Source organism: Coenobita brevimanus, chromosome 105 (genome assembly GCF_032717465.1).
Source record: "Coenobita brevimanus isolate Jiangsu-jjx chromosome 105, ASM3271746v2, whole genome shotgun sequence".
NCBI classification, from domain to species: domain Eukaryota; kingdom Metazoa; phylum Arthropoda; class Malacostraca; order Decapoda; family Coenobitidae; genus Coenobita; species Coenobita brevimanus.
This window is the reverse complement of record NC_137058.1, coordinates 8,187,479-8,213,789: the sequence shown is the minus strand read 5'-3', so window position 1 is coordinate 8,213,789 and position 26,311 is coordinate 8,187,479. Positions and strand designations below refer to the sequence as shown.

Genomic DNA, 26,311 nt, shown 5'->3' with positions numbered 1-26,311 from the left:
TTCACTATTATTTACACACTATTTACACATTATTTGACTGTTTTTAGTAACTCTTGACAGTATGATACTCCCGAAAGTCTGGCTGTGGTCAGTACAAGTGTACTCAAGCACCCATACACTTTCCCCCACACCCCTCAGGGCCCCCTAGTAGCCCTCCCCACCACCCCACCCCACCTGACCCTACCCCAATCCTGAACCAGTATCAGCTGGTTCCAAGGTCACACTCTCCCTACGCTGGCCTCCCACCACCCTCCACCACAGCCCTCCTCACTGCTGGGCTGCCCTCCCACCCTCCCAGCCAGCCAGCATTACCCCATGCACCAGCCATGCCGGGACTGTACTCTGAGTCCATATGGCACGCTACTAAGTTCAAACATGCCCGAGAAAAAAAGAAAAAAGGCATATGATGTGGACTATAGGCCTCTACCAACACATCATATGACGTGGACTGGCGCCTAGGGGTTAATGCAAGAAATAAAGTTTTATAACCAGTTTACCTGATTGAGGCGTCGGAATAGTGCCTTTTTTATTTGTTTGTTAAAGATTTGCTGTACTGCTTTCACACAGTACTGTATTAGAAGTTAAATATTTACTGTTCTGGTACATAAGTTAGAGCACTTAAATAAAGTTAAGGCATTAAATAAAGCCTTGTGATGAGTTCCTGATTTATATGATTATCCATGCTCGGTGGGTTCCGAGACAATTCGCTGTCAAAACATGGACGATTCTCCATCAGGATAATTCGCACCCTGGACGATTCCCCATTATTCTATAAATACACTTATTATTAACCCCTTACCCGCAGGGACGGCTGGACCGCGCCGGGCCCCTCCCGCGGGGATAGCAGGAAATCTAGACAATACACGATAAATTAGCTACTTCCAGATCAATGGAAGTATCACTTAGCCTTTTCCCTTTTTTTTATATATTTTTTAGTATGAGAATAGGTCATAAGGGACATTTCAACGAGTAATGAACAGGGAAAATTAGCGACCACGTGCACGTGGGGTGTTGCCAGGTGATAAATTAGCTACTTCATCGCCAATGGCAGTATCAATTAGGTTTTTCCCTTTTTTTATATATTTTTTAGTTTAAGAATAGGGCACAGGGCACATTTCAATGGAAATAGCAAATGGAAAAAAACGGCCAGGAGTTGCATTGCGCGGCCAGGCTGTAGCTAGGCAGGGGAGGGGGTAAGGGAGGGGAGATGGGGAGGCAAGGCAAACAAAGAAAAATGGCTAAATTGGTAACACTGGATGCGAGTACTAGTGGTATTAGCAGCGCTGCCTATAGCTACACACTGGGAGTACTGACAGATGATACAAGACCGCACTTAAAAGCCCGGGAGATTTAAAAAATCCCTGGATCACAGAAGTGACGCCCCGCAGTATGGTACTTATGTAACGAGTGTTACAGTAATGACGGCCCACTGGTAAGGGGTTAATTAATCAATACTTTGATAACTATATTTCAGGGGGATCCATCAAAGTCTATGTTCAATAGCATAGGCTTTCGATATTATTTATTAGTTGCACTTTTTATCAATAATTAGCTTGTTTCTTCCTCGTTGCAGTCACATAACATAAACATTGCCAGACGCCATGTATCCCAAAAGAGGTGGTCAAGGGCTTAGAGTTAATTGCTTTACAGGGAGGGGCACTAATCCTCCACCAACCCCACTTGACACGTAGGGATGCCAACAGCATCTGGTGTTCCCAGGAGGTCACCCATCCAAGTACTAACCAGACCCAGCGTTGCAGTCACCATTGAAGTATATTCTAGCATCACGTCTGCATTAATGACTTCGAATTGTCTTGTTATTGTTGTGACGGCGAACTAACGATGGCAAATTGTCCTGAAACGATCAGCGGCAGAATGTTGCCTTGTGTTTACATATTCGTATGTTTTGCTGTGCAGTACTGTATTTGTAAGTTATATCATTAAACAAACCTTCTAACCACTTAAAGTGCTTCATATTGATTACCAATGACAGATAACAGAAAAACACCAAATTTAGGGGGTCTAGGGAGCAAAATAAGGAGTAGTTCAAATTTATGCAGTTTCACGCCGAACGTGCCACGGTTGGAACGAAACCCACGCGTCCGGGGCGAGCTTGCTGTACTAACAAAAGTTCTGTCTGTGCTGAATAGTACAGCAAGGCTTACCTTCGGTCTCCCCCCCAAGAACCTCGACTAATCCGTTCCTAAATGAGCTGCATTGGTTACCAGTAAAGGCTAGTACTAAATTTAAACTGTGTTTTATTACATTTAAGGTTTTTAAGTTTGATGAACTGAAGTACCTTGCTGAATTGTTAAAAATCCCATCAACACACCCAGGTGTGATGTTAAGTAGTGAAGATGATTCCTTGTGTCTTGATGAGCCTCGAGCCATTCACCTGTCATCCATCGCTGATAGTTCTTTTGTTTATGGAGCTCCTAGGTCATATAATAGATTGCCACTGTCCATGAGACAACTCTCTTCTGCTGAATCCTTTAAGAGACTGCTAAAAGCTTTTCTCTTTCAAAATGCTCCAATCTGGAGAGAGGTACTGTGATGGATGATTATAGGGTTTGATTATTGCTATTTCACATTATTTTTTACTGATGAAGTTCGTACTCTAGACGAAAGATGTCATAATTCTTGTAATTGTAAATACATAATGTATATGCATGTCAAGTGCTAGTGAATTCCCAATGAAAGAACTGGTACTTTTGAGAAAAGACAGATTATCATTATTATTTATTATTAAAAGAGAAAATTTGGATTTGCAAGTGGGATGCCTGGTACCAGTTAAGATATATTGTACTGCTTCTGTGCTTTCGTTATTGCGCAATTTTGTTATCACACACCAGGTGTGGTACCAATTATGTGTGAAAAACAAAGAATCACAGTAGTTACTATATACTAACACACTGCCCTGATAAACTGGATGGGGACATCTCAGATTAAACAGAGTACATCTTCAGACAGACTGTACAAATATACAGTAAGACCTCACTATAACGGACTAATTGGGGCCCATAACATTCCGAAAAATGAGAAATTCCGATAAAAGCAACATCCGGACTTCCCCCTGCTAATCCGGACTTTTTCCAATATATCAGACATTAGTCCGGATCGCATGAATGGTTTTTAAACTGTTTTAACTACCACTGCAGTAATGTACTGTGTTATAACTTCACATTAATCAAATGGTATAATATATATAATAATACTGTACTGTACACTGATAAACATGTCTTTTATTTACCTTATTGTGGGGAACACAGCTGAAATGGTCAGGCAGTCCGGACTGCTTCTGGCTTTATCGGACTTTTTCCGACATATAGGAATTTAGTCCGGTAGCTCCTCGAGTCCGATAAAAGCGAATTCCAGTCTACTGATGTCCGTTATATCGAGATTTTACTGTAGACAGAATTTGGGCATTTATTTACAGTACATGCCCAAAGAATCTTACCAGTTTAAATCAATATCCATGTTCTTCACCTTTCGTACATTTCCCCTAAAGACAGACTTATGTCATCTGAAATGTCACAAAAATTAAAGACTTTAACCCCTTCACCTTAACATCATCCATCCATCATCCAATCCTATGTTGCCCCATGAGGAGCGCAGGAACCCAGGGCTAGGAAAGTTGGTCCTAACATTCAAGATAAGTGGAACAGTTTTGAACAACCCCCAAAGTGAATGCTATCGGCCGTATCTAATTCACCTTTGGCCCTACCTTTTTATCCATGGGGAAAAAAAAAAAAAAAAAAAAGCTCATCAGAAACTTAAAATCCAAATATTCTCAACAGCCTCACTCATCATTGAATGGCATTACATGAGCAATACACCCCAACCATCCCTTGGATATAAACCTTCACCGGCTAAATCCGAACGGAGTGCCGTAATTACCCACTAAACCACAAGGCGCAATAATTTGGTTATATGGTTACCACCCAGCGTAGTAAATGGTTTCCTGGTGTACAGGAAACCATTTGGCTTGTCACTCAGTGTAGAGTCACCTATAGGCAGAAGGAAGAGGAAAGAATGAAGGAAAGATAGATAGAAGAGTGAGTGTAAAGTCACCCGTAGGCAGAAAGACGAGGAAAGAATTAAGTATAGAATGACAGAAGAGGAAGGAAGAAGGAATGGAAAGGACAGACACCCAAGAGCAGCACTACATCGAGTTAGTGGATGATGTGCGCCCCCACCTACCACTATATGCTTTATTATTTATTTGATGTCTCCTAATTCTTTTACCGAACTTAAAGAGCAACACTGTGAACCGCAGGGGTTAAACAGAGCTTTTATGAAACACCCTGCTATGAGACGGGGGACCCTCATAATCCAAATAAAACCTGGTAGTAGTTGGTATATAACAAAAAGCACATTCTTGGACTATAGCAGTTCATCCCATTCCTCAATTTCCCTTCCACTCTGTGTGTACATTTGTCATGCTGAACTGGTCACCTACCGGTCTTTCCACAACCATGACTAAATATGCTGCCTCCTGGAGAATATGGACGTATCTGATCGACTCTCCTGCTTTCAAGAAACCTGGCTTTGGCTCTTTGCGGGTGTTGATTGCTGTGACTATATCTTCAACATGCCCAGTGGTAAACAGCACATACACTTCATCTTCCTTTACCACCAGCTGATGGATATCGGTCTCAAACTGCAAGGAAATGTACAAATATAAAAACAGTTTTTAAAGAGTATAATTTCTACCTTCTCAATATGGTAGGTATGAGTGTTAGGTTCAGTGATTGAGACATATTCCAAATTTCTACTCTAGCACACAACTGCCACACTGTATATAAAATTCTCTCTTACCTTGCAAAGTTTAGAGTGTTTATTACCTTGAAACAAGGTATCATTAGCTGACATGTTAGCTATTTCTTCAAGCAATAACTATTAAATACAAATGATCACCAAACTGGCAAGGGGCCAGATTTGTCCCACATTGCCAGGGATGGCCGGACTGGAGGGAGGGTGGGGGGGCCACCCCCCCATGTTTGTTTTTGAGTTGGTCGAAAAATTACTGAGTTCATCAAAAATGGAGAGTACAGTACATCCTCACAGTACGCGAGTTCCGAGTACGCGATCCCCCTTGTACGCGAGGACATTTTTTGTGTGTGTGTGTGTGTGTGTGTGTGTGTGTGTGTGTGTGTGTGTGTGTGTGTGTGTGTGTGTGTTTTTTATTAGTTCGTGAATTGAACTCCTTGTAAGTGAGACAGGCAGCGAAGAGTGGCCCAAATCCGGGGTTACCCCAAGTACACGACACTGCCTCCCCAAGAAGCGATAACAGGTAAACGTCTATCTATATATCTATCTACTGCGAAATGCCATAATCCTATACGGGGGTGGCCATTTGACTTTGAGTTACTGGTTTTACAGGGCGGGGCACTAACCCTCCACCAACCCACTTGTTGACACGTAGGGAGCACATATGGGTTGCTTATATGGTTACCACCCAACATTGTAAATGGTTTCTTGGCTTACAGGAAACCATTTGGCTTGTCACTAAATGTAATGGCACCTGTAAAGGAAAGAAGAGCAATAAGAAGAGACAGGAAAAATGGGAGATATAGGAAGAGAGGAGGGCAGGCACAGGAAATGAATGATAAAGGCTAAAGAAGATGTAGGCAGCACTACATCAAGCGAGTGGATGATGGTCGCCACCACTCACCACCAATCATTTATCTAGTAAAGCCATGATCTTGTAGGTTTGCTTTATCTTAGGTAATATGAGGCGTCTCGTGGACAAGGGGCGAATGCGCCATTTTTTTTTTTTTTTTTTAGTTATGAGCGTTTAGAGTTCAGGTATGGGTGGCAGACATAGAATATTACAGATTAGCATGTTATTATATATCATTAGAATCCTCTGGAAGAGGCAAATTTATACTGCAGGAAAAAACACACACACACACACACAGAAAGACTAAATAAACTGAATCTACCAACACTACAGAAGAGAAGGAAAAGAGGTGACATGATAATGCTATATAAATGCATATCAGGAAAGGAGAAAATAGACATAAATGATTACTTAACATATGGAGAAGCATCAGCAAGAAGACACTGCAAAAAACTGCATAAGAAGAGAGGTGATAAAGACGTAAGGAAATTCAGTTTCCCAAACAGAGCAATTGATCAATGGAATGCACTACCGAATGAAATAGTGTGTGCCAAAACAATTCACAAATTTAAGGATATGTACGATAAATATGGTTTAAGACACGGGACAGTACGAGCTTGACTCATTCCTGTAAAGATACAATTAGGTAAAAACAATTAGGTAAGAACAGTAAAACACGCGATGGTGTTTTTTCAGCATATAGTAATTATTGTTCAATCAACTTGAAATTCATTCCTGTATTAGATGTAAATGAAACTAAGATACTGTGAAATTTTCAGCCAAAAATTCCTATAATTAATATTTTTCCTATAGTTATTAATTAAAAATTTTCATCTCCTTATCGGCAACAGGTTGTTTTATTGTGTGTATGATAACCATTATATCGTTAATGACTGACACAATGAAGTTATAATACTCACCAACTATTTACAACTCCAATTTTTCGTAACACTTGTTCTTACAGGTACAAGCCGGGCCTACCCTCTTCTCATCCACAACAGCTCCATACCTGTTAACATACCCCTCACCACTGTCTCTTTTGGCCTTTTTCTGGGACTTTAGTCAAGTCTCAGGCCTTCTTTTGCATGAAGGCACGAGCGGCGGTGTATTGGCGTTATCCTGGTTGGTAGTACTCGCCATGACACCGAGTAATTCACTCGTAATATCAAAGTAATGCGGAGTGTAAACAATGCCAGGCTTCACTCACGTGCTTGGGGGGATGACTAGCGGGAGTGTTTGCGTGCGTCTGATAGGCTGAGAGGCGGCCCTTTAACTCTGACAGAGGGAGCCGCTCGCCCATTGGCTGGGCGCGTGCCGACATTCGCCCCTACCGCTCTGAAATCACAGACCCTCCCCGCCCTCCTCCTCCCCTTCACGTGTGCAAAACAAGGGAGATTGAACCTAGAATTCTGAACCCACATGGGTTGGAATCGGAAAACGCTCTTCACCACGAGATTTTCAGTGCTTCCATCTATCGGAAAACATGCATAACTCATTTTTGATGGGTGTGGTGCATTCGCCCCTTGTCCACGGGACTCCTCATATGTCTCAGATAGTTTCCCTGTACAGTACAATACTTAGGTCTGAAAGGCGTCTCAAGGGTCACCCATGAAGAGGAGTGCCACCCATATGTAATTTTTCCCATAAGTTTATGTATTCACAGTAGGCGAACTCCTAGTATGCGACGTCCTCTGCTGCCCATATAGGCGTGTACTAGGGGATGTACTGTACTTTTTTATTTTTTTACATAAAAAGAGAGGTCTCCATGAGGAAAAAATATTTTACTTTGTGTGTGTGTGTGTGTGTGTGTATATATATATACAGTAGCCCCTCCAATATCCGGATCAATAGAGCCATCGGTAGGTTCGGATATTGGTTTCGTCCGGATATTGGGCCCCAGCTTATGGACTTGTACTTATGGACCCTAACTCAGAGAAACACCTATACAACTCCCTCCGGACATGCATAGCACCTATTTAACACCCAAATCACACCAATAAGGCACATAAATGACTGAAATAAATGCAAAAGAAACATAAAATGTGGGTTTAGAAGTATGTTCATACATTAATAAACATTCTGGTACTTATGGACTCTAGTCGAACCTAACTCTGAAAAACACATTCCTACTGCACATGCATGAGGTAAGTATAGTATGGAAAAAAGTACAGTATGACACATTCTGGTAAGTATAGTATGGAAAAAAGTACAATATGAAACATTCTGGTAAGTATAGTATGGAAAATAGTACAATATGAAACATTCTGGCTACTTACAGCAAGTCCCTGGCCACCTCGATGAATAACTGCCTCCTCTCGGACTCCGACAGTAAGAACGATTTCCTGAAGCACTTGCACTACACTCTTCCTGAAGTCTTGCACTGAACTTAGTCAATAACACACAGAAGTCCGTTCTCTTCACAGTGTTCACTTTAGTCCAAATAATGTTCCACTTAATTTAACTGTTGCACATTAACTTTTCCCAAGTTTTTTTAATTTTCCAAAGCCAAAACAAATAAGGTTAGTTACGTTAAATTTCTTTTCTACTGAGTCTTTTCTCCCAACTTGAAAACCTTAACACAACACACCGTTTTTTTCACTGCACAACACTCAAAATTCCCGTGTGGTCTAGTGGAGAAGTTCTTGCTGTTTATTCACTGTCAGAGTCCGAGAGTATCACTGGCAGGCGACCAAGGGGTGCATCGGTGGGTCGTGGTGATGGCGTACCGACTACAGAAGACTCTGAAGATAGCCGCAAACTCACATCGAGCGGTGACTCCACTGTAGCTGATGTGCTGGGCTGTGGCTCGGAGCATGAGGGCCTGTCTTGGGGAGGCAACGGAGTGGAACCAGGGCTTGGCACAGCGGGGGTCACGGGCCTGAAAAAACTGTCAATCGTTGACTGACGCAAGGACCGACGATTCTGGCGATTGATGATGCGCTGCCGGAAAGCACGCACTTCCTCCACGAGTCCCAAGGGCTCCATCTCCCTGTCGCAGTCCGGGTGTTCCAGGTAGTCTAGGACGAACTCTAGATGTTCCCGGAGTGCGCTCAGCTTGGGGATGGCTGGAGTAGTGTCCTGCTGAGAGGAGTCCGCATCATCATCGCCTTCGTCGTCGGAATCTTCAAGTTCGGGACTGACACCAGCAACCGAAGACGCGATCTCGATATCAGACAACGTCTGATACCCAGGATCGCCCTCGTCGTCGTCCAACCACTCACGAACATCGTCCACATCAACATCGTCGCCGTGCGTACGCAGCTGTGCATGGAAGTCATCCACGTCAAACCCTAGGAAATCGTACTCCACATCTGTTCCGAGAAGCAGACGAGACCAACCATTTTCAAGAGTTTTCACAGGGACTTCCTTCCATGCACTAGCCCAGTTGTACAGCGCAGACTTGATGTTGTAGCAGCGAAGGTTTTCCAAAGTCCGCTTGCCTCGAGTGTCACGTCCTTCCCTGCGCTCGTCCTCGTCCTCGAGAACAACCATCACCTCGTCCAGGAACTTCCGACGGTACAGGCGCTTTGTTGCCACGATCACTCCTTGGTCCATGGGCTGAATGAGAGCAGTCGTATTAGGTGGCAGAAACATGCACCTAATACGGCCATTCTCAGCAACCAAGTCCTTGTCGCACGGGTGGGCAGGTGCATTGTCGAGGAGAAGGAAAGCCTTTACCTGGTCGTGAGGGATTCCCAGTGTCTTCGTCTGGTACTGGATGACCTCCTTGACGAAGTGACGGTGAAACCAGTCTTTGAAAATCACAGCTGTGAACCATGCTTTCAAAGAATGGTACCATACGACAGGAAGGACATCCATCACCCCACGAAGGCACCGAGGCTGCTTTGCACGGCCAACAATAACGGGCTTAAGCCGGTGCATGCCGTTAGCATTGGCACAACACAAAGCAGATATCCGTTCCTTAGAAAGCTTGCGGCCAGGTACACGCTTCTCCGTCTCATCGGCTAGAGTGTTCGTTGGCACCGAGCGATAGAATAGGCCAGTTTCGTCAGCGTTATAGACTTGACCGAGAGTGAGGCCCTCCCTGTCGATCAAGCCTTTCACCTTGTGCCGAAACTCGTCCACTCCATCCTCGTTAGCGTCCAATGCTTCGCCATGTGCTTTAAGGTTAGTACGGCCATGTCGCAACTTGAACGCGAAGAGCCAACCCTCGGATGCCTTGAAGTCTAGGGCGTCGTGACGCCTTGCAAACTTCTCAGCAGCAGCCTTCAGCTCCGTTCCACGTACCATCACACCAGCTGCACGTTGCTGTCGATACCAAATCAACGTGGAGCGGTCTATTTCTGCATACTTGGGAGTAAACATAACCTTCCTCTCCACGTTGCGTTTGCTTCTCGACGAGAAGTCAGCCGTGTACTGCATGAGCTTGTCTCGGGAACGCTTGATATCGAACAAAGTCGACCGGGCCAGGTTGAACTCGCGGAGAATGCGTGAAGAAGACCAACCCGCATCAACCTTCTCCAATATCTCCCGTTTCTTCTCCAGAGTCAACACCACTCTCTTCCTTTTCTCAGGAGGCGGGGCCATCATCACACACACTAAGAGTAGGGCAGAGAGCAGCAGGAGGCCTTGCAGCAAGTACGGCACCACCACAAAAGCAAGCACGTGGGCAGCCATGGCGAACAGCGTAGGTCCAGTCGCGGTGAGAGACAGGCGGGAAGTGGGGAGGATGCAGCGGCGCTCTATCGGACGTCGGAGGAATGACGAACCAAAACAATGCTCTCACGCGGCGCACGCGGCAAGTTCAAATTACGGACGGCAAAAAATCAATTTTTTTTTTAAATTTTTTTGGATTTTCGGACCATTTTGGGAATGTTTGATCCCAGGACGATAAGGTTCGGTTAGTGGGGATGTTCGGTTATTGGGCGTCCGGATATTAGAGTGATTACTGTATATATATATATATATATATATATATATACAGTCAACCCTTGGCTATCGCGGGTTTTGCTATCGCGTTTCATGGCTATCACGGACAGGTGAAATGCAACACAATTACCTTTATCGCGACCTCAAATACTGCTATCGCGGACGATGGTCGGCCAGAAATATTCAAATCGCGCGGGCTCCGCCCATGCATATACTCGCGCCGTGATTTGCGCGACATCACAGGCTACCCGAGCGCTGATTGGCCCAAGACATGGTTACAGCTACCCATCCTTCCCGCCAAGGTTCAGAGAGAGTCAGCGTTACCAGTCGACAGTAGCTATAGCCGTGAAGACCTATTGTTCAACCACAATGGCCACCAATACCCCATCCAACCCTCCTACCATTGGTGCATGTAACGCGGCTAACCCAGGACGGCAAGTGAGGAAGAGGAAGAACCTGCCTCATGCTCAGAAACTGGAAATTGTGCGGCTGATCGACGGTGGTGAGAGCAAGTGCAGCGTGGGGAAGAAATTTGGTATCAACGAGTCCACGGTCCGAGGAATCTACCAGAAACGAGAGCACATAAGGAAGCACATGGAATTGGCATCGTCAGAGGGAGCCAGCAACGCCCTGCGGAGTCGTAATCAGGTGCTCCTTAAGACAGAACAGTTGCTGGCCAGGTATCTTGATCAGCAGGCACGGAGGAACAGGCGGTGGAGACGTGTGAGGTCATGGACACAGCCAGGGAGATATATGTTGGGGTTGCAAGGAAGTTGGCTATTGCACAACCACCATTGTTTGTGGCCTCCAAGGGATGGGTGGATCAATTTATGAAACGGCAACGGATCAAGAACAAGAAAATCAGTGGTGAGGCAGCAAGTGCGGACATGGCAGCGGCTAAGGAGTATCCCGACTTTTTAAAGCACGTGACTGAGGAGGGCCAATATACACCTGACCAAATATTCAACATGGATGAGACGAACTTCTTTTGGAAAACTATGCCCAGGCGGACATTCATCACAGCCAACTCTGCCCACGTACGAGGAAGGAAGGTGATGAAGGCACGGTTCACCCTCTTGTTTGCAATGAATGCGTCAGGAACATGCCGCCTTAAACCAACAGTTATTCATTTTGCTAAACGTCCACGGGCCTACAAGCGACAGGATATGAGCAACCTGAATGTGCACTGGATGTCTTCAAAGAAGGGGTACATGTCGGCAAAGCTGTCGCAAGATTGGATGAAGGAGGCGTTCATTCCCCAGGTCAAGAAGCATTGCGCCCAAAACAACATCCGCTTCAACATTCTGTTGCTGCTGGATAATGCCCCAGGACATTCACCTCTACTGAGGGATTCAGACCCTAACGTCAGAGTTGAATTCTTGCCACCCAACACGACATCATTGATTCAGCCCCTGGACCAGGAGGTAATATCTGTGGTCAAGTCTGCCTACTCGCGACGGCAATTCAGGATAATGAGGGAAGCTACCAAGGACGCCCAGCTCATCCAGCATCTAGTGGACAGTGATGGTGATGATGATGATGATGATGAAGTGCAAGGTGATAGTGAACATGACAGAAAAGTGTTTCTTTACTGGAAAAAGTACAATATTAAGCAAGCTGTGGACTTAATGGTGCAATGCTGGGATGATGTGACACAGAAAACAATTCATCACACTTGGCGAAATATTTTGGAGGGGCTACCTGAGGACCGACGTGGGAATGTGGCAGGTGAGCCACAGCCTGTGCAGGCGGAGATTCAGGCAGCAGTGGAAGAAGCACGGCAAATTCCTGGGACTGGCTTTGCTGACACAACGGAGGACGACATTCGTGACATGATTCAGCCACCCCCTGTTACTGCAGCCGACATCCTAGAGGAGGAGAATGTGGCAGAGGAGGACAGGAGTGAGAGTGGTGAGGAGAACATCGGTGGTGATGCTGGGAGTCATGGGGGACTCAGCATAGCCAACATAAAGGAAATCATCGACTTGGGTGTAAGGCTACGTCATCTCATCGAGCAAGATGTTAGCGCCAACAGTGAGGCAAATTCTTCTGCGATTATGAAGGCACTGGAAGGTTACCACCAACAATACCATGCCCATATCAACAACCTACAACAACGCCAGACAACAGACTTCCTACGCCGTTGCAACGAGGCTCAGCCCAACCCACAGCCAGGACCATCCCGTGAGCCTCAGGTGGATTCTGATAATGAAGCTGACGACTTTGAAGGTTTTGAGGGTCCCTTCCAGACTCCTGATGAAGCTGATCAATTCCTAGACGAGATAGAACATCGGAGGGGTGGCCAGTAATACTCCACCCCAGCCTCGGAACCCCTTCAACCCACCCAAGCCCCTCATCCTCTCCAAAAATGTTAAGTAAAATGGCTTATTACAGTTAATTCTGTTTTATTTATAACCTTTATGTACTGTACTGTTGTTAATTTGCAGCACTGGTTTGTAATCCCAGGTATTTTAGTGAAGGAGATGTGAAAATAGGGGAAGGTTGGGGTAAAGTTGGAGGTCAGGGAACCAATTAGAATTTTTCCCATTAGTTCTTAAGTACGGCTATCGCGATTTTGGCTATGGCGGGTCACCTAGGGTACCAATTACTCGTGATAGCCAAGGGTTGACTCATATATACATATATATATATGAGGATATAAAGGAGTGTTGTGGTGTTGATGTGGATGTGATAGGAAGCGTTATGAGGAACACACTGAGGTGGTTTGGCCATGTGGAGAGGATGGAGGGTGAAAGACTGACAAAGAGAGTGTATGTGAGTGAGGTGGAGGGGGGAAGAGGGAGGGGGAAGCCGAGGATGAGATGGAGGGATGGGGTGGAGAGGTATATGAGAGACGTGAGTTGGGAGCAGGGCAGTGAAATGGCGGGGGACAAGGCGACTTGGAGGCAATTTGTTTGTGGCCACCCCAAACGGGACTGAGGCGTCTGGCAAATAGATAGATAGATAGACAAATAGATATATATATATATATATATATATATATATATATATATATATATATATATATATACAGTATATATATTCAGATATTCATTCTTAGATCTTTAGTGGAAAAGTTTCTAGAGAAGGGAAAGAAGTTGTATGCAGCTTTCATGGATTTGGAGAAAGCATATGACAGGGTGGATAGACAAGGACTAAGGAAAGTATTAAGAATATATGGAGTAGATGGGAAGTTGTTGAATGCTGTGAGGAGTATGTATGATGGTGCTAAGGCTGCAGTGCGTGTGGATGGTGAACTAAGTGAATTTTTCTCTTTGAAGGTTGAGTTGAAACAGGGATGTGTCATGTCTCCATGGTTGTTCAATCTGTACATGGATGGGGTAATAAAAAAGGTACAAGGTAGGGTAGTGGATGTTGGAGTGGCCGTGGTGAGAGAGGATAGTGTTTGGAAACTCCCTGTACTGTTGTTTGCAGATGATACTGTGTTGTTGAGTGAAGATGAAAGGGAGCTGCAAGGCTTGGTGGATGAGTTTGGGAGAGTGTGTGAGAAACGGAATCTAAAGGTGAATGTAGGGAAGAGTAAAGTGATGGTCTTTGAGAGAGGTGAAGTCAGTGAATGTACAGCGAGGTTGGATGGTGAGGAATTGGAAAATGTGAGTACATTTAAGTACTTGGGTAGTCTGATGAGTAAGGATGGAAGTTTGGAGGGTGAAGTGCTTGAAAGGGTACAGCTGGGAAGAAAGGTTGCTGGTTCTTTGAAAGCAGTGATAAGAAACAGGGAAGTGAGCATGGAAGTGAAAAAGTTACTACATGACAGTATTGTGATACCAACTCTAACGTACGGAAGTGAAGCTTGGACATTGTTGGAAGGACACAAGTCAAGAGTGAGAGCAGTGGAAATGAGTTATTTAAGAGGAGCCTGTGGAGTCACATGGAGAGACAGGCTGACAAATGAGGATATAAAGGAGCGTTGTGGTGTGGATGTGGATGTGATAGGAAGCGTTATGAGGAACACACTGAGGTGGTTTGGCCATGTGGAGAGGATGGAGGGTGAGAGACTGACGAAGAGAGTGTATGTGAGTGAGGTGGAGGGGGGGAGAGGGAGGGGGAGGCCGAGGATGAGATGGAGGGATGGGGTGGAGAGGTATATGAGAGAGGGGGGTGTGAGTTGGGACCAGGGCAGTGAAATGGCGGGAGACAGGGTGACGTGGAGGCGATTTGTTTGTGGCCACCCCAAACGGGATTGAGGCGTCTGGCAATAGAAATAGATAGATATATATACAGGGTGTCCCTGGAGGTAAGTCAAAAACTTTGAGAAATGACAGATGAGGGAATTCTAAGCAAAAATTGTCATATGAACATGTGTCCAAATCTCAACCGTTATGGAGCTACAATTACTGATGACCTTATGGGTGAAAATGATCTCCTTCATAATTCACCCATAAGGTCATCATTAATTGTAGCTCCGTAACGGCTGAGATTTGGACACATGTTCATATATTTTTTCCTTAGAATTTGCTCCTCTATCATTTCCCAAAGTTTTTGACTTAACTCCCAGGACACCCTGTATATATATATATATATATATATATATATATATATATATATATTTCATTCATTCATTGCCAGACGCCATGTATCCCAAACGGGGTGGCCAAGGGCTTAGAGTTAATTGTTTTACAGGGAGGGGCACTAATCCTCCACCAACCCCACTTGACACGTAGGGGGAAAGTTTTATATATATATATATATATATATATATATATATATATATATATATATATATATATATATATATATGAGCCATTAGAGGGAAAACCAGGTAAACCCCAAAAAAAGAAAACAGAAAAAAAACGCTGTTAAAGTTTGTGTACTTTAAATATGACATAACTTTTCAACCAATGAAGATATTCTGCTCTTTTTTTTTTTTTCCATGTAGCCTAATTCATCTACTTTTCCGTAATGATACTCAGATGCTGATAATTAGTGGTATTTTAAATGAAAAAATTCACTAACATCTTTCTCCTCTGGTTAGACAACAATCGACGACAAAGTAGCAGTACTTTTACCCACAATATGTGTTATTGTAGGTCAGCTATAAGATATTGAGACTGCAAATATGTCACCAGGTAAGTAAGGACATGTGCCTTTATGGTGGTGTCATAAAAAAAAGCTTGGTGGTAAGCGTCGAGCCACGCGATTGGCGCGTCTTGCAGCCACCTCCTGCTGTGTGGCGGTCGCCTGGTTTTTCCTCTCACTCTTAGCCTCACATACATGCGGCTTACAATAAGTGCATGTTTTGACATGAATACTATGGTAAAATCGCCTTAACTCAAGTAGGAAAACCGGACATGATGTTGGTTTCCAAGGATGCAGTACTTGGGAGAAGAAAATACTAAGCCAAAATGGACCTAATGGTAATGTCATGGAGTGGTTGGCTATCAACAGCAGTACGGTCGTTCACAGCCCTTTAAAAATCATAATTTTCAATCATCTTAGGGAGGCGGTGGCTGAATTGGTAGAGAGACGGCCTGCAGTCCTGTTGGACCCAGGTTCGAATCCCGGCTGGGGCAGGGAACAGTTTAAGGATTTGAATTTCATAAAAGCAGACTTTCCTGATCTACCAGATGACCCGCCGACATGTCATAAAAGTACCCCCGCTAATACCAATACACCAGTCCTGTATGAGACAGCCCTAGCATGTATTCAATATGAACGGTGGGTGTTAGCGCCGAAGTGGTGACATGTAGAGAGGTATATGGTATGTAGGAGGACTACTGGGCCTTGAGTGCAGGCTGTGAAGCCTATGCCCAGAGTCGGACACACACACACACACACACACACACACACACACACACACACACACAAACACACAAAAACCTTGTTGTAGTGGTAGAAGAGGATTTGGGGAATAAAGTGGTATATGTAACTCCATTTCTGGCCGGGGTGGTGCTTACCTGGTTTTCCCTCCAAGGGCCTCATATATGTATATATATATATATATATATATATATATATATATATATATACAGTACATCCCTCTAGTATGCGCCTATATGGGCAGCAGAGGATGTTGCATACTAGGAATTCATGTACTGTGAATACATAAACTTATGGGAAAAATTACATATGGGTGGCACCCCCCTTCATGGGCACCCCTTGAGATGCCTTTCAGACCTAAGTATTGTACTATTAAGGGATACTATCTATGACATAATATCTAAGATAAAGTAAACCTACAAGATCATGGCTTTACTAGGTGAGTCATTGGTGGTACGTGGTGGCGACCATCATCCACTCATTTGATGTAATGCTGCTTACTTCTTCCTTAGCCTTTATCATTCTTTTTCTGAGCCTGCCCTCCTCTCTTCCTATATCTCCCATCTTTCCTGTCACTTCTTATTGCTCTTCTTTCCTTTACAGGTGGCTTTACATTGAGTGACAAGCCAAATGGTTTCCCGTAAGCCAAGAAACCATTTACAACGCTGGGCGGTATAACCAACCCATATGTGCTCCCTACGTGTCAACAAGTTGGTTGGTGGAGGGTTAGTGCCCCTCTCTATAAAATCAATAACTCAAAGTCAAGTGGCTACCCCTTACAGGATTATGGCATCTGGCAATAAATAGACAGAATAGACCTTTACCCGTTATCGCTTCTTGGGGAAGGCAATGTCACATACTCGGGGTAACCCCGGATCTGGGCCACTCTTCGCTGCCCGTCTTGCTTACAAGGAGTACAATTCACGTACTTTAAAAAAAAAAAAAAAAAAAAAAAAAAAGGGTCCTCGCGTACAAGGGGGATCGCGCACTTGGAACTCGCATACTGTGGGGATGTACTGTATATATATATACAATATCCGACATAATAGAGCCATAGGCATGTCTGGATAGTGGTCCTGTCTGGATATTGGACCCAAGCCTTCTGGACTTGTACTTATGAACCCGAACTCAGAAAAACACCAATATAACTCCCTCTGGACATGCATAGCACCTATTTAAGACCCAAATCACACCAATAAGGGACATAAAAGACTGAAATAAATGCAAAAGAAGCATAAAATGAGGTTTTTGAGGTAGGTTCATACAATATTCAACATTCTGGGTACTTACAAGTCCCTGGCTCCTGGACTGGTACTTATGGACCCTAACCTAGCCTAACTCAGAAAAACACCTCCCTACTGCACATGCATAGCACCTAAGACACAACATATTAACACCAATAAGGGACATAAAAGAGTGAAATGAGGTGTTTGAGGTAAGTATAGTATGGAAAATACAGTAGAGTACAGTATGAAACATTCTGCCTACTTACAGCAAGTCCATGGCCATCTCGATGAATAACCGCCTCCTCTCAGACTCTGACAGTAAGAAGGATTTCCTGAAGCACTTGCAGTACACTGTTCATGAAGTCTTGTAGTGAACTTAGTCATTCGCACTCAGAAGTCCATTCTCTTCACAGTGCGCACTCTTGTCTTACTTATGCTCCATTGTAACTTAATAAGTGTTGCACTCTGCACCTTAAGTCTATCCACTCTTAACCCTTACACCGCGGGCATGTTTCCTAATGTTTTGCATGTCCTGCGGGGTTATTCGGGCTCCGACACTCTCAAAAAATATTTGCCAAAAATCAGTTATGAGTCCTAGAATATTAAAATTATATATGCATATGGCACATACCTTCAGCTTTCTCCTACGATGTTTGTTGAGCCTTCGTCGATTACCGTAGGACTTGTGGAGACCTCTGAAGTTGGGTAACGAAGTCTCCACTTTACACTTCCCGACAACCCGTAATATGATTACCACAACCAGATATTAACACTATAAACACTACTCTATGATTATCAAGTAGTCTGGGATCTGTACTCCAAATAAAAACCACTGTGAAAGCAATGAAAATTACAAGCGCATATGACCTTCCCACTTGCGCTAGTTCGCTGTTGGTATTCTGTCATTTATTATTCATAAAACCCTTCACACTTTATATTTCTATTACTATATAACACTTAAATATATCTACAGTCTTTATCCATAAGTTTCCTTCAGTAGTATTAGTTTATTGTCACTGTAGGGATTCAAAATCTTTCAGTAAAATACGTAGCATTCACTTTCTCGTCCTGTATACTAGCATTGAGAGTGAATGTCACTTTCACCTTCACTCTCATAACTCACAGTATTCATACATGCTAGAGTGAAACTTTCACTTTCATTACTCCTCGGGTATATACTCGTATTCTTATAATACTACTCATTTACATTTCTATTTACGTTCTCTATTTTATTTATGTTATTTACATTTCTATTTTATTTACACTGTGTTATGCACTGTCACTTGAAGTAACTTATAAAACTATTTTCCACTGTTCACGTATATTTACATTCATTACTTTCACTTGCTGATTACACATTATTTACACATTATTTACAATTCCACTTGCACTGTTTTACTCAACAGAAAGATCGTAGTCACTCTTTTATCAATTGTCAGCCCTTTACCTCTTTCCACACAAGGTTTAGTAGGAGGTAAAGGTCACAAGGCCCTTTGCATGGGGGTGAAAAGTGCCTGAAGTTAGCAGGAGCAAACAGACGTACCTTCACATTGGAAGATGAGAGTGAACTGATAAGGGTGGGCCGGGGTGGTGGCCTACCTAGGGAAATGCATTACTGCCAACGTTAGCCTCTTGACAGCAGCTAATATATAGCAGTGAAATGATTGGCAGGAAATCTAGACAATACATTATAAATTAGGTAGTTCCAGGTGAATGTAAATATCACTTAGGCTTCTCCCTTCCCTCCTTATATGTATATTTATTACGAAAAAAGATTATACGGCATATTTCAAGGGGAAATAAAAAGCGAAAATTAGCGAACGAGTACACGTGAGGTGTTGTCAGGTGATAATTAGCCAATTCCAGGTGTATGGCACTATCACTTACCTTATTTCTTTTTTGTATATATTATTTGGTATAAGAATTGGGCATAGGGCCTATTTCAATGGATGAAATCAGTGGAAAATTCCAGGGAAGATTTACTTAGCGTAGAATACAGTGTGGTGGCCTGCAATAATTAGGTAGTTCCAGGTGAATGCAAATATCACTTAGGCTTCTCCCTTCCTTTCTTATATATATTTTTATTATGAAAATAGATGATACAGCATATTTCAAGGGGAAATAAACAGCGAAAATTAGCAAACGAGAGACTGTGAGGTGTTGTCAGGTGATAATTAGCCAATTCTAGGTGTATGGCACTCTCACTTACCTTATTTCTTTCTTGTATATATTATTTGGTATAAGAATAGGGCATAGGGCTTATTTCAATGGATGAAATCAGTGAAAAATTCCAGGGAAGATTTACTTAGCGCAGCACAGTCGGGCAGGCGAGAGGATAGGGTAATGGAGGGGGGGTAGGGAGGGGAGTCAAGAACGGGGAGAAATGGCTAAATTGTCAACAATGGATGGGAGTACAGATGAGATTAGGAGTGCTAACTAGTGTTGGACATTGGCAGTACTGATAGATGGTACAAGCCACCACTTGAAAGCCCGGGTGAATTCAAAATAACACAGAATCACAAAAGTGACGCCCCGCGGTATGATCCCTTGCTCCCAAGCGTCATGAAAGTGACGCCCCATGGTTAAGGGGTTAAAACCATTTTCTAAACAAAATAACACACAAGTTAATTTATGTTAAATTTAGTCCAAAAATTGTTTGTCTTTTCACTCACAACTCTAAATCCTTAACACAATGCACTGTTTTTTTTCACTGTACAACACTGTAAATTCCCGTGTGGTCTAGTGGAGAAGTTCTTGGCATCTAATCACTGTCAGAGTCTGAGAGTAGCACAGGGAGGTGACCTAGGTGTGCGATGCAGGGTCGTGGTGATGGCGTACCCACTGCAGACAACTCTGAAGATAGACGCAAACTCACGCTGAGCGGTGACTTCACCGTGGCTGATGTGCTGGGCTGTGGCTCGGAGCATGAGGGCCTGTCCTGTCTCTTCCTCACAGTTTGTATTTACCATCTCCCACATGGATATCAGTATCCTCTCTTAACTTCGTCACTACAATGCACATAATATCTGGTTCATGCTATCTATCTATCTATCTATTGCCAGACGCCTCAATCCCGTTTGGGGTGGCCACAAACAAATCGCCTCCAAGTCGCCCTGTCCCCCGCCATTACACTGCCCTGCTCCCAACTCACACCCCCCTCTCTCATATACCTCTCCACCCCATCCCTCCATCTCATCCTCGGCCTCCCCCTCCCTCTTTCCCCCTCCACCTCACTCATATACACTCTCTTCGTCAGTCTTTCACCCTCCATCCTCTCCACATGGTTCATGCACCCTCAAGAAATCAATGATTTCTAACCTTGCCATTATTAAACCATCAACATTAGTATATGTCACTTTCAAACTTTTCTCAATGTTTTTTAGTCCCTCTTCTCTCCCTCTCTCCATCGATACCACTTCCTCAATTACTGATCCATAACTCTCCAATACAACACTGTCTTCTTTTCCTCCATTCTCTGTTCGTTTTTTGCCTTTGCTTCCTTTACTAGCTCCTTTATTTCAGCTCTTTCATACTCATTTGCATCTCTCCTTCTCCAAACATTCTTGAACCCCTCTTTGTCTGATAATTTCCATGTTCTGTTGATTTCATTTATTATTCCCTGAGACTTAAACTTTACTTTATGTGGCCTCGCCCCTCCTTCCTCGTACTTTCCTAGACTAAAACTTCTTCAATCTCTTCCTGAGCTTCATTGTTACCCTCCATTACTACTGATACTATCTCTTTAGCCTTACTCAGTTCTTCTCTTTCCCTTTCTGATCTTAGTGCCATACGCTTTTCTCTTACTCCTGAAATTATCACGCATTTCTTCTTGTCTGCTACATCCCTGACTAAAGATCCTCTACTTCTTAGTACCCTAACTACTTCTTCTCTACCTTTTCTTTGCTTTGTTGTTCTATAATCTCTTTCAAATTTATATTTCCTTCCTCTTTAATTTTCTTCCACACACTGTTGCTCCTTGATTTCCTTAATGTGTTCATCTTCCATCCTTGATTTTGATTCATGCCCATCTACTGTAGATTACTTTTCATCCTGTCCCTTTCTTCTTTCAACCTCTTATTTTCCCTCTTCAGCTGTTTTATTTCATTTGTGGCAGATTTCTTGCTCACTTTTAATTCTGTAACTCCTCTTTCTCGTTCAGCACTGCGTGTGCAGATGCTTTCTAACTTTCTCTGCATTACCTTAATCTCTTTCTCCTGTTCTAAGGTCTGTTCCTGCAACTCTAATTATTGGCCATACCTGTAACAACTCCTAGACATTCCTCTCTGCCATTTTCTCCACTCCTGTTACTTGTTTGGTTCAGTTTAGCACTTCCTTTACCCTTATCTTCATCGGAGAAGCCTGCAAATTGACCGCCACCAGATGAAAACAATGAACTATCCCTTTCTGCCATGATGCAACCTTACAAAAACTTTATACTCCCATTATGTCTTGTACTCTTTTATGAACGAAACCTGCAGTATTCACTAATATCAGATGGGACCACCTCTCGTGCATTCATTCACATAATCACAATAGGCTGGTCTCCTTTTCGGTGCTGATTGGGCGATTATTTCCCAATGATACAAAAAGAGTTACAGCTGCCGCAAATTGACTTAAGACCTCCCCCACAGAAATCATAGTATATCACAATATTTGTTCATGAAATGCCATTCATTAATATGAAATCATGTTTCCCTTGTTTTTCAGGACCCGTTGGATGCATTTTGGCATGGAATCACTTAGATCTCTAAAGTAATCTAAGGACATTTCTTTGCACCAAACATTTGTCAGTTCAGTCTTGAGGTTGTCCAGATTGGGTGTCTTCTTCTCTCCCATGATTTTCTACATCTTTGCCCAACAGTTTTCTATTGGATTTAGATCTGGACTGTTGCCAGGCTAGTCGAGGACCTTAATCCGATTATCCTGAAGCCATTTCATCACCTTTCTTGACTTGTGACGTGGAGCTGAATCGTGCATGAAAAAGTGGCACCCGTGAATAGCAAAAAAGTTTAACAAATGATCTTTCGGAACTTGAATGTACCAGCCACCATTCATCATCAAGTTCTTAGCAAGAAAGCGGAGGCCTCCCCTTCCCATTTCATCTGAGAAAAGCCTCCATACCATTACTGATTGTGGGTGCTTAACAGTCAGCACTGTGTAAGCAGGGTCATATCGACTATGGGAGGCAGGGTGATGAACCTTGGATAGTTTGAATTGAGTTGCCATGTAACAGCTGGGGATGCATTCTCTTCAATTCTGCTGCTGTCAGTCAAGGATTCTTGATTACTTCCCTCTTCAGAAGAGTATCTGTACCTCTGGAAGTCGTCCTCTTCTTTCCATTGCCATGCTTGTGCTTTGGTATGACATCAGGCGGCGGGCAGCGCGCTGCAGCAAGAATCTTCATGACGGTCGACTTTGCGCATCCAGTACATTTCCAAATCGTGTTGATAGGGACATTATCCTGCCTCCATGCAATGATATGGACCCTCTCATCCCTTGAGCATGACAACTCAACTCTAGGAAAATAACATGGCAAACAGTAATCCATACGAAAAAAGAGAGAGGTGCAAGCTCGGAACGAAGGGAACATATACTCTCACTTTTGCTTCTGGGCAAGCACTGACATGCTAAGTGTTTCACCACCTCCCGCCAACACCAGAGGAGTTGCCAGTTACTTCTTGTCCCCAAAATTCACTTGGCAGAGGTGGAAACACAAAGCAAAGACAGACAACTCTCCCACAGCAATTCTGTGTGTAGGTCCTATGTCAATTTGTGGTGGGTGTACGTCTCTGTCGGCGACCTGTGTGTGTGTGTGTGTGTGTGTGTGTGTGTGTTTACCTAGTTGTGATATACAGGAAATAAGTTGCGCTCATGGGATGCCGTCTCTGTCTCTCGATAAGTCAGATTTTGCTTTGAACTCGTTTAATTTCTTAGACTGGACGATTTCTTTGTCCAGGCCATTCCACAGGTCTGTGCATCTATAAGGAAAACTATATTTCTTGATATCCTTCAGGCAACTTGGCTTTTTCTGTTTCATTCTGTGTCCTCTTGTTACTTTCCCATCCCATACAAACAGATCTTCTCTGTCAATTTTTTCTACTAACATGGTCCTGAAGACTGCAATCATGTCACCCCTCTCTCTCCTTTCTTCTGAGATGGTAAGATCTAGCTTTTCCAGCCCTTCCCTGTACAACAGATCTGCGAGACAAGGGACCATCTTAGTTGATCTTCTTTGCATTTTCTCAATCTTGTTTATCTCTTTCTTTTTATGTGGGAACCACACTACTGCTCCATATTCCAACCTGACGTGGATCATGGTCACTATCAACTTTTTCATCGTCTCCTCATCCATGTAATGAAATGTCACTCTTATGTTTGACACAAGATTATACCTCTCTCTATCTTGTTAATGTGCTTTTCAGGTGACAAATTATTCTAGACCAGTACTCCCAAGTCCTTCTCTTCTCTTGCTTTTGTGATTAGTTCATTACCCATCAAATAATTCAGTGATGTTCTCTTGGTACTTTTACCCACTTCGTTTATTTTAGATATTTTCACGTTGAATTTCATTTCCCACATCTGGCTCCTATCATGAATCCTATCCAGGTCGTCCTGCAGCATTTTACAGTCCTCTTCAACTTCTACTCTCCTCATGACCTTTGCTTCGTCAGCAGACTTGCATAACTGTTCATTCCATCTAACATATCATTTATGTAAATCAGAAACATTACAGGCGCTAACACCAAGTCCTGCGGGACTCCACTTGTTACTTCCCTCCATCCAGACATCCTGCCTTTTATTACTGTTCTCATGTGTCTATCTCTCAAGAAGTCCCTTACCCAATCCAACAGGTTCCCCTGCAGTCCTCTTGTGAGTTCCAATTTCCACATTAGTCGCTTTTGGGGTACCTTATCAAAGGCCTTCTCCAGATCTAATCACACACAATCCACTCAACTCTCTCTCTCAAGTAGCATGTCAATTGCCCTTGAGTAGAAGTTAAATAAGTTGGAAACACACGACCGGCTGAGGACAGGTGGAATTGGGAACACTGTGCGATGCGCTCAGGCAGTGACTGGTTAATTCCCGTAGTGTTTGAACGTGCACCACATTAACTTCGTATTCCAACCAACACTCATTTATTTGTAAGGTACCGGATTATCTCTCTATCTATTGCCAGACGCCAAAATCCCATAAGGGGTGGCCATTTGACTTCGAGTTATTTGTTTTATGGGGAGGGGCACTAACCCTCCACCAATCCACTTACTGACATGTAGGAAGCACATATGGTTTGGTTATATGGTTACCACCCAGAGTTGTAAATGGTTTCTTGGCTTACAGGAAACCATTTGGCTTGTCATTCAATGTAAAGCCACCTGAAAAGGAAACCAAAACAATAAGAAGTGAAAGGAAGGATGGAAGAAATAAGAAGAGAGGAGGGCAGGCAAAGAAAATGAATGATAAAGGCTAAGGAAGAAGCATTAGGCAGCACTACATCAAGTGACTGGATGATGGTTGCCACCAACTTTCTTTTTGTGTGGGGACCACACTACTGCTGCATATTCTAACCTCAGGCGAATCATGGTCACTATCAATTTTTTCATCATTTCCTCACCCATATAATGAAATGCTACTCTTATGTTAGTCAAGAGCTCATACGTCCCTCTAACTGTCTTGTTAATGTGTTTCTCAGGTGACAAACTATCCTGGACAGCACTCCCAAATCTTTCTCTTCTCTTGCTTTTGTGACTGGTTCATAACCCATCAAATAATTCAGAAATTGCCTCTTGGTACTTTTACCCATTTCTTTATTTCTCATTTCTTTGCGTTGAATTTCATTTCCCACATCTGGCTCCAATCATGTATCCTATCCAGATCCTCCTGCAGCATTTTACAATCCTCCTCAACCTCTACCTTCCTCAAGATCTTTGCATCATCTGCAAACAGACTTGCATAACTGTTCACTCCATTTACCATTTACATAAATCAGGAACATTACTGGCGCCAACACCGAGCCCAGTGGGACTCCACTTGTTACTTCCCTCCATCCAGATGTCCTATCCTTTATTACTGTCCTCATTTGCCTGTCCCACATGAAGTCTCTCATCCATTCCAGGAGGTTTCCCTTCAGTCCTCCTAAATGCTCTAGTTTCCACGTTAGTCTCTTAGTGCATATGGCATACCTTGTCGAAAGCCTTCTCCAAATCTAAATACACACAATCCACCCAAACGTCTCTCTCCCGCAGAACGTCAATCGCTCTTGAGTAAAAACTCAACAAGTTGGAAACACATGACCTTCCACTTCTGAATCCAAACTGACTTTCAGCCAAAATATTCATCTCTTCCAGATATTTTATCCGTCTATCTTTCGGGATTCTCTTGCACAATTTTGCGACCATGCTGGTCAGGGACACTAGTCTATAATTCAGGGATTCTTCACTGTTTCCTCCCTTATAAATTGGTACCACATTTGCCCTCTTCTATTCTTGAGGAACTTTCCCCTCTTCCAGAGAACACACAATTAAACTGTGAATCTTATCTGCCAGTTGTTCTCTGCATTCCTTCAGTACCCAATTAGAGATTCCATCTCGTCCTGGGGCTTTCCTTACATCCTGAGTTTCCAGTAATTTATATACTTCCTGTACTTCCACTTTATCACTACATTCCTAGTCACTCCCTCCCCTTCCACAGACTCCTTTTTGTTAGTGAAAACCGATTGGAAACATTTACTCGTTATTTCAGCTTGCATTGCCGTATCTTTATAGACCTCTCAATCTACTTTCAGTTTGGTGAT

At 43.4% G+C, this 26,311-nt stretch overlaps 1 protein-coding gene across 1 annotated transcript in view; it reads right to left on the bottom strand.

Annotated features, from left to right (window-relative positions):
- LOC145416348 (nucleolar protein 11) overlaps positions 1-26,311 on the bottom strand; it is a 395,109-nt gene that overhangs the window by 300,393 nt on the left and 68,405 nt on the right. The window contains exon 3 of the mRNA XM_080285346.1: positions 4,460-4,660. Within this exon, the coding sequence (XP_080141472.1) occupies positions 4,460-4,660 (201 nt within the window). The remainder of the gene's footprint in view (positions 1-4,459; positions 4,661-26,311) is intronic.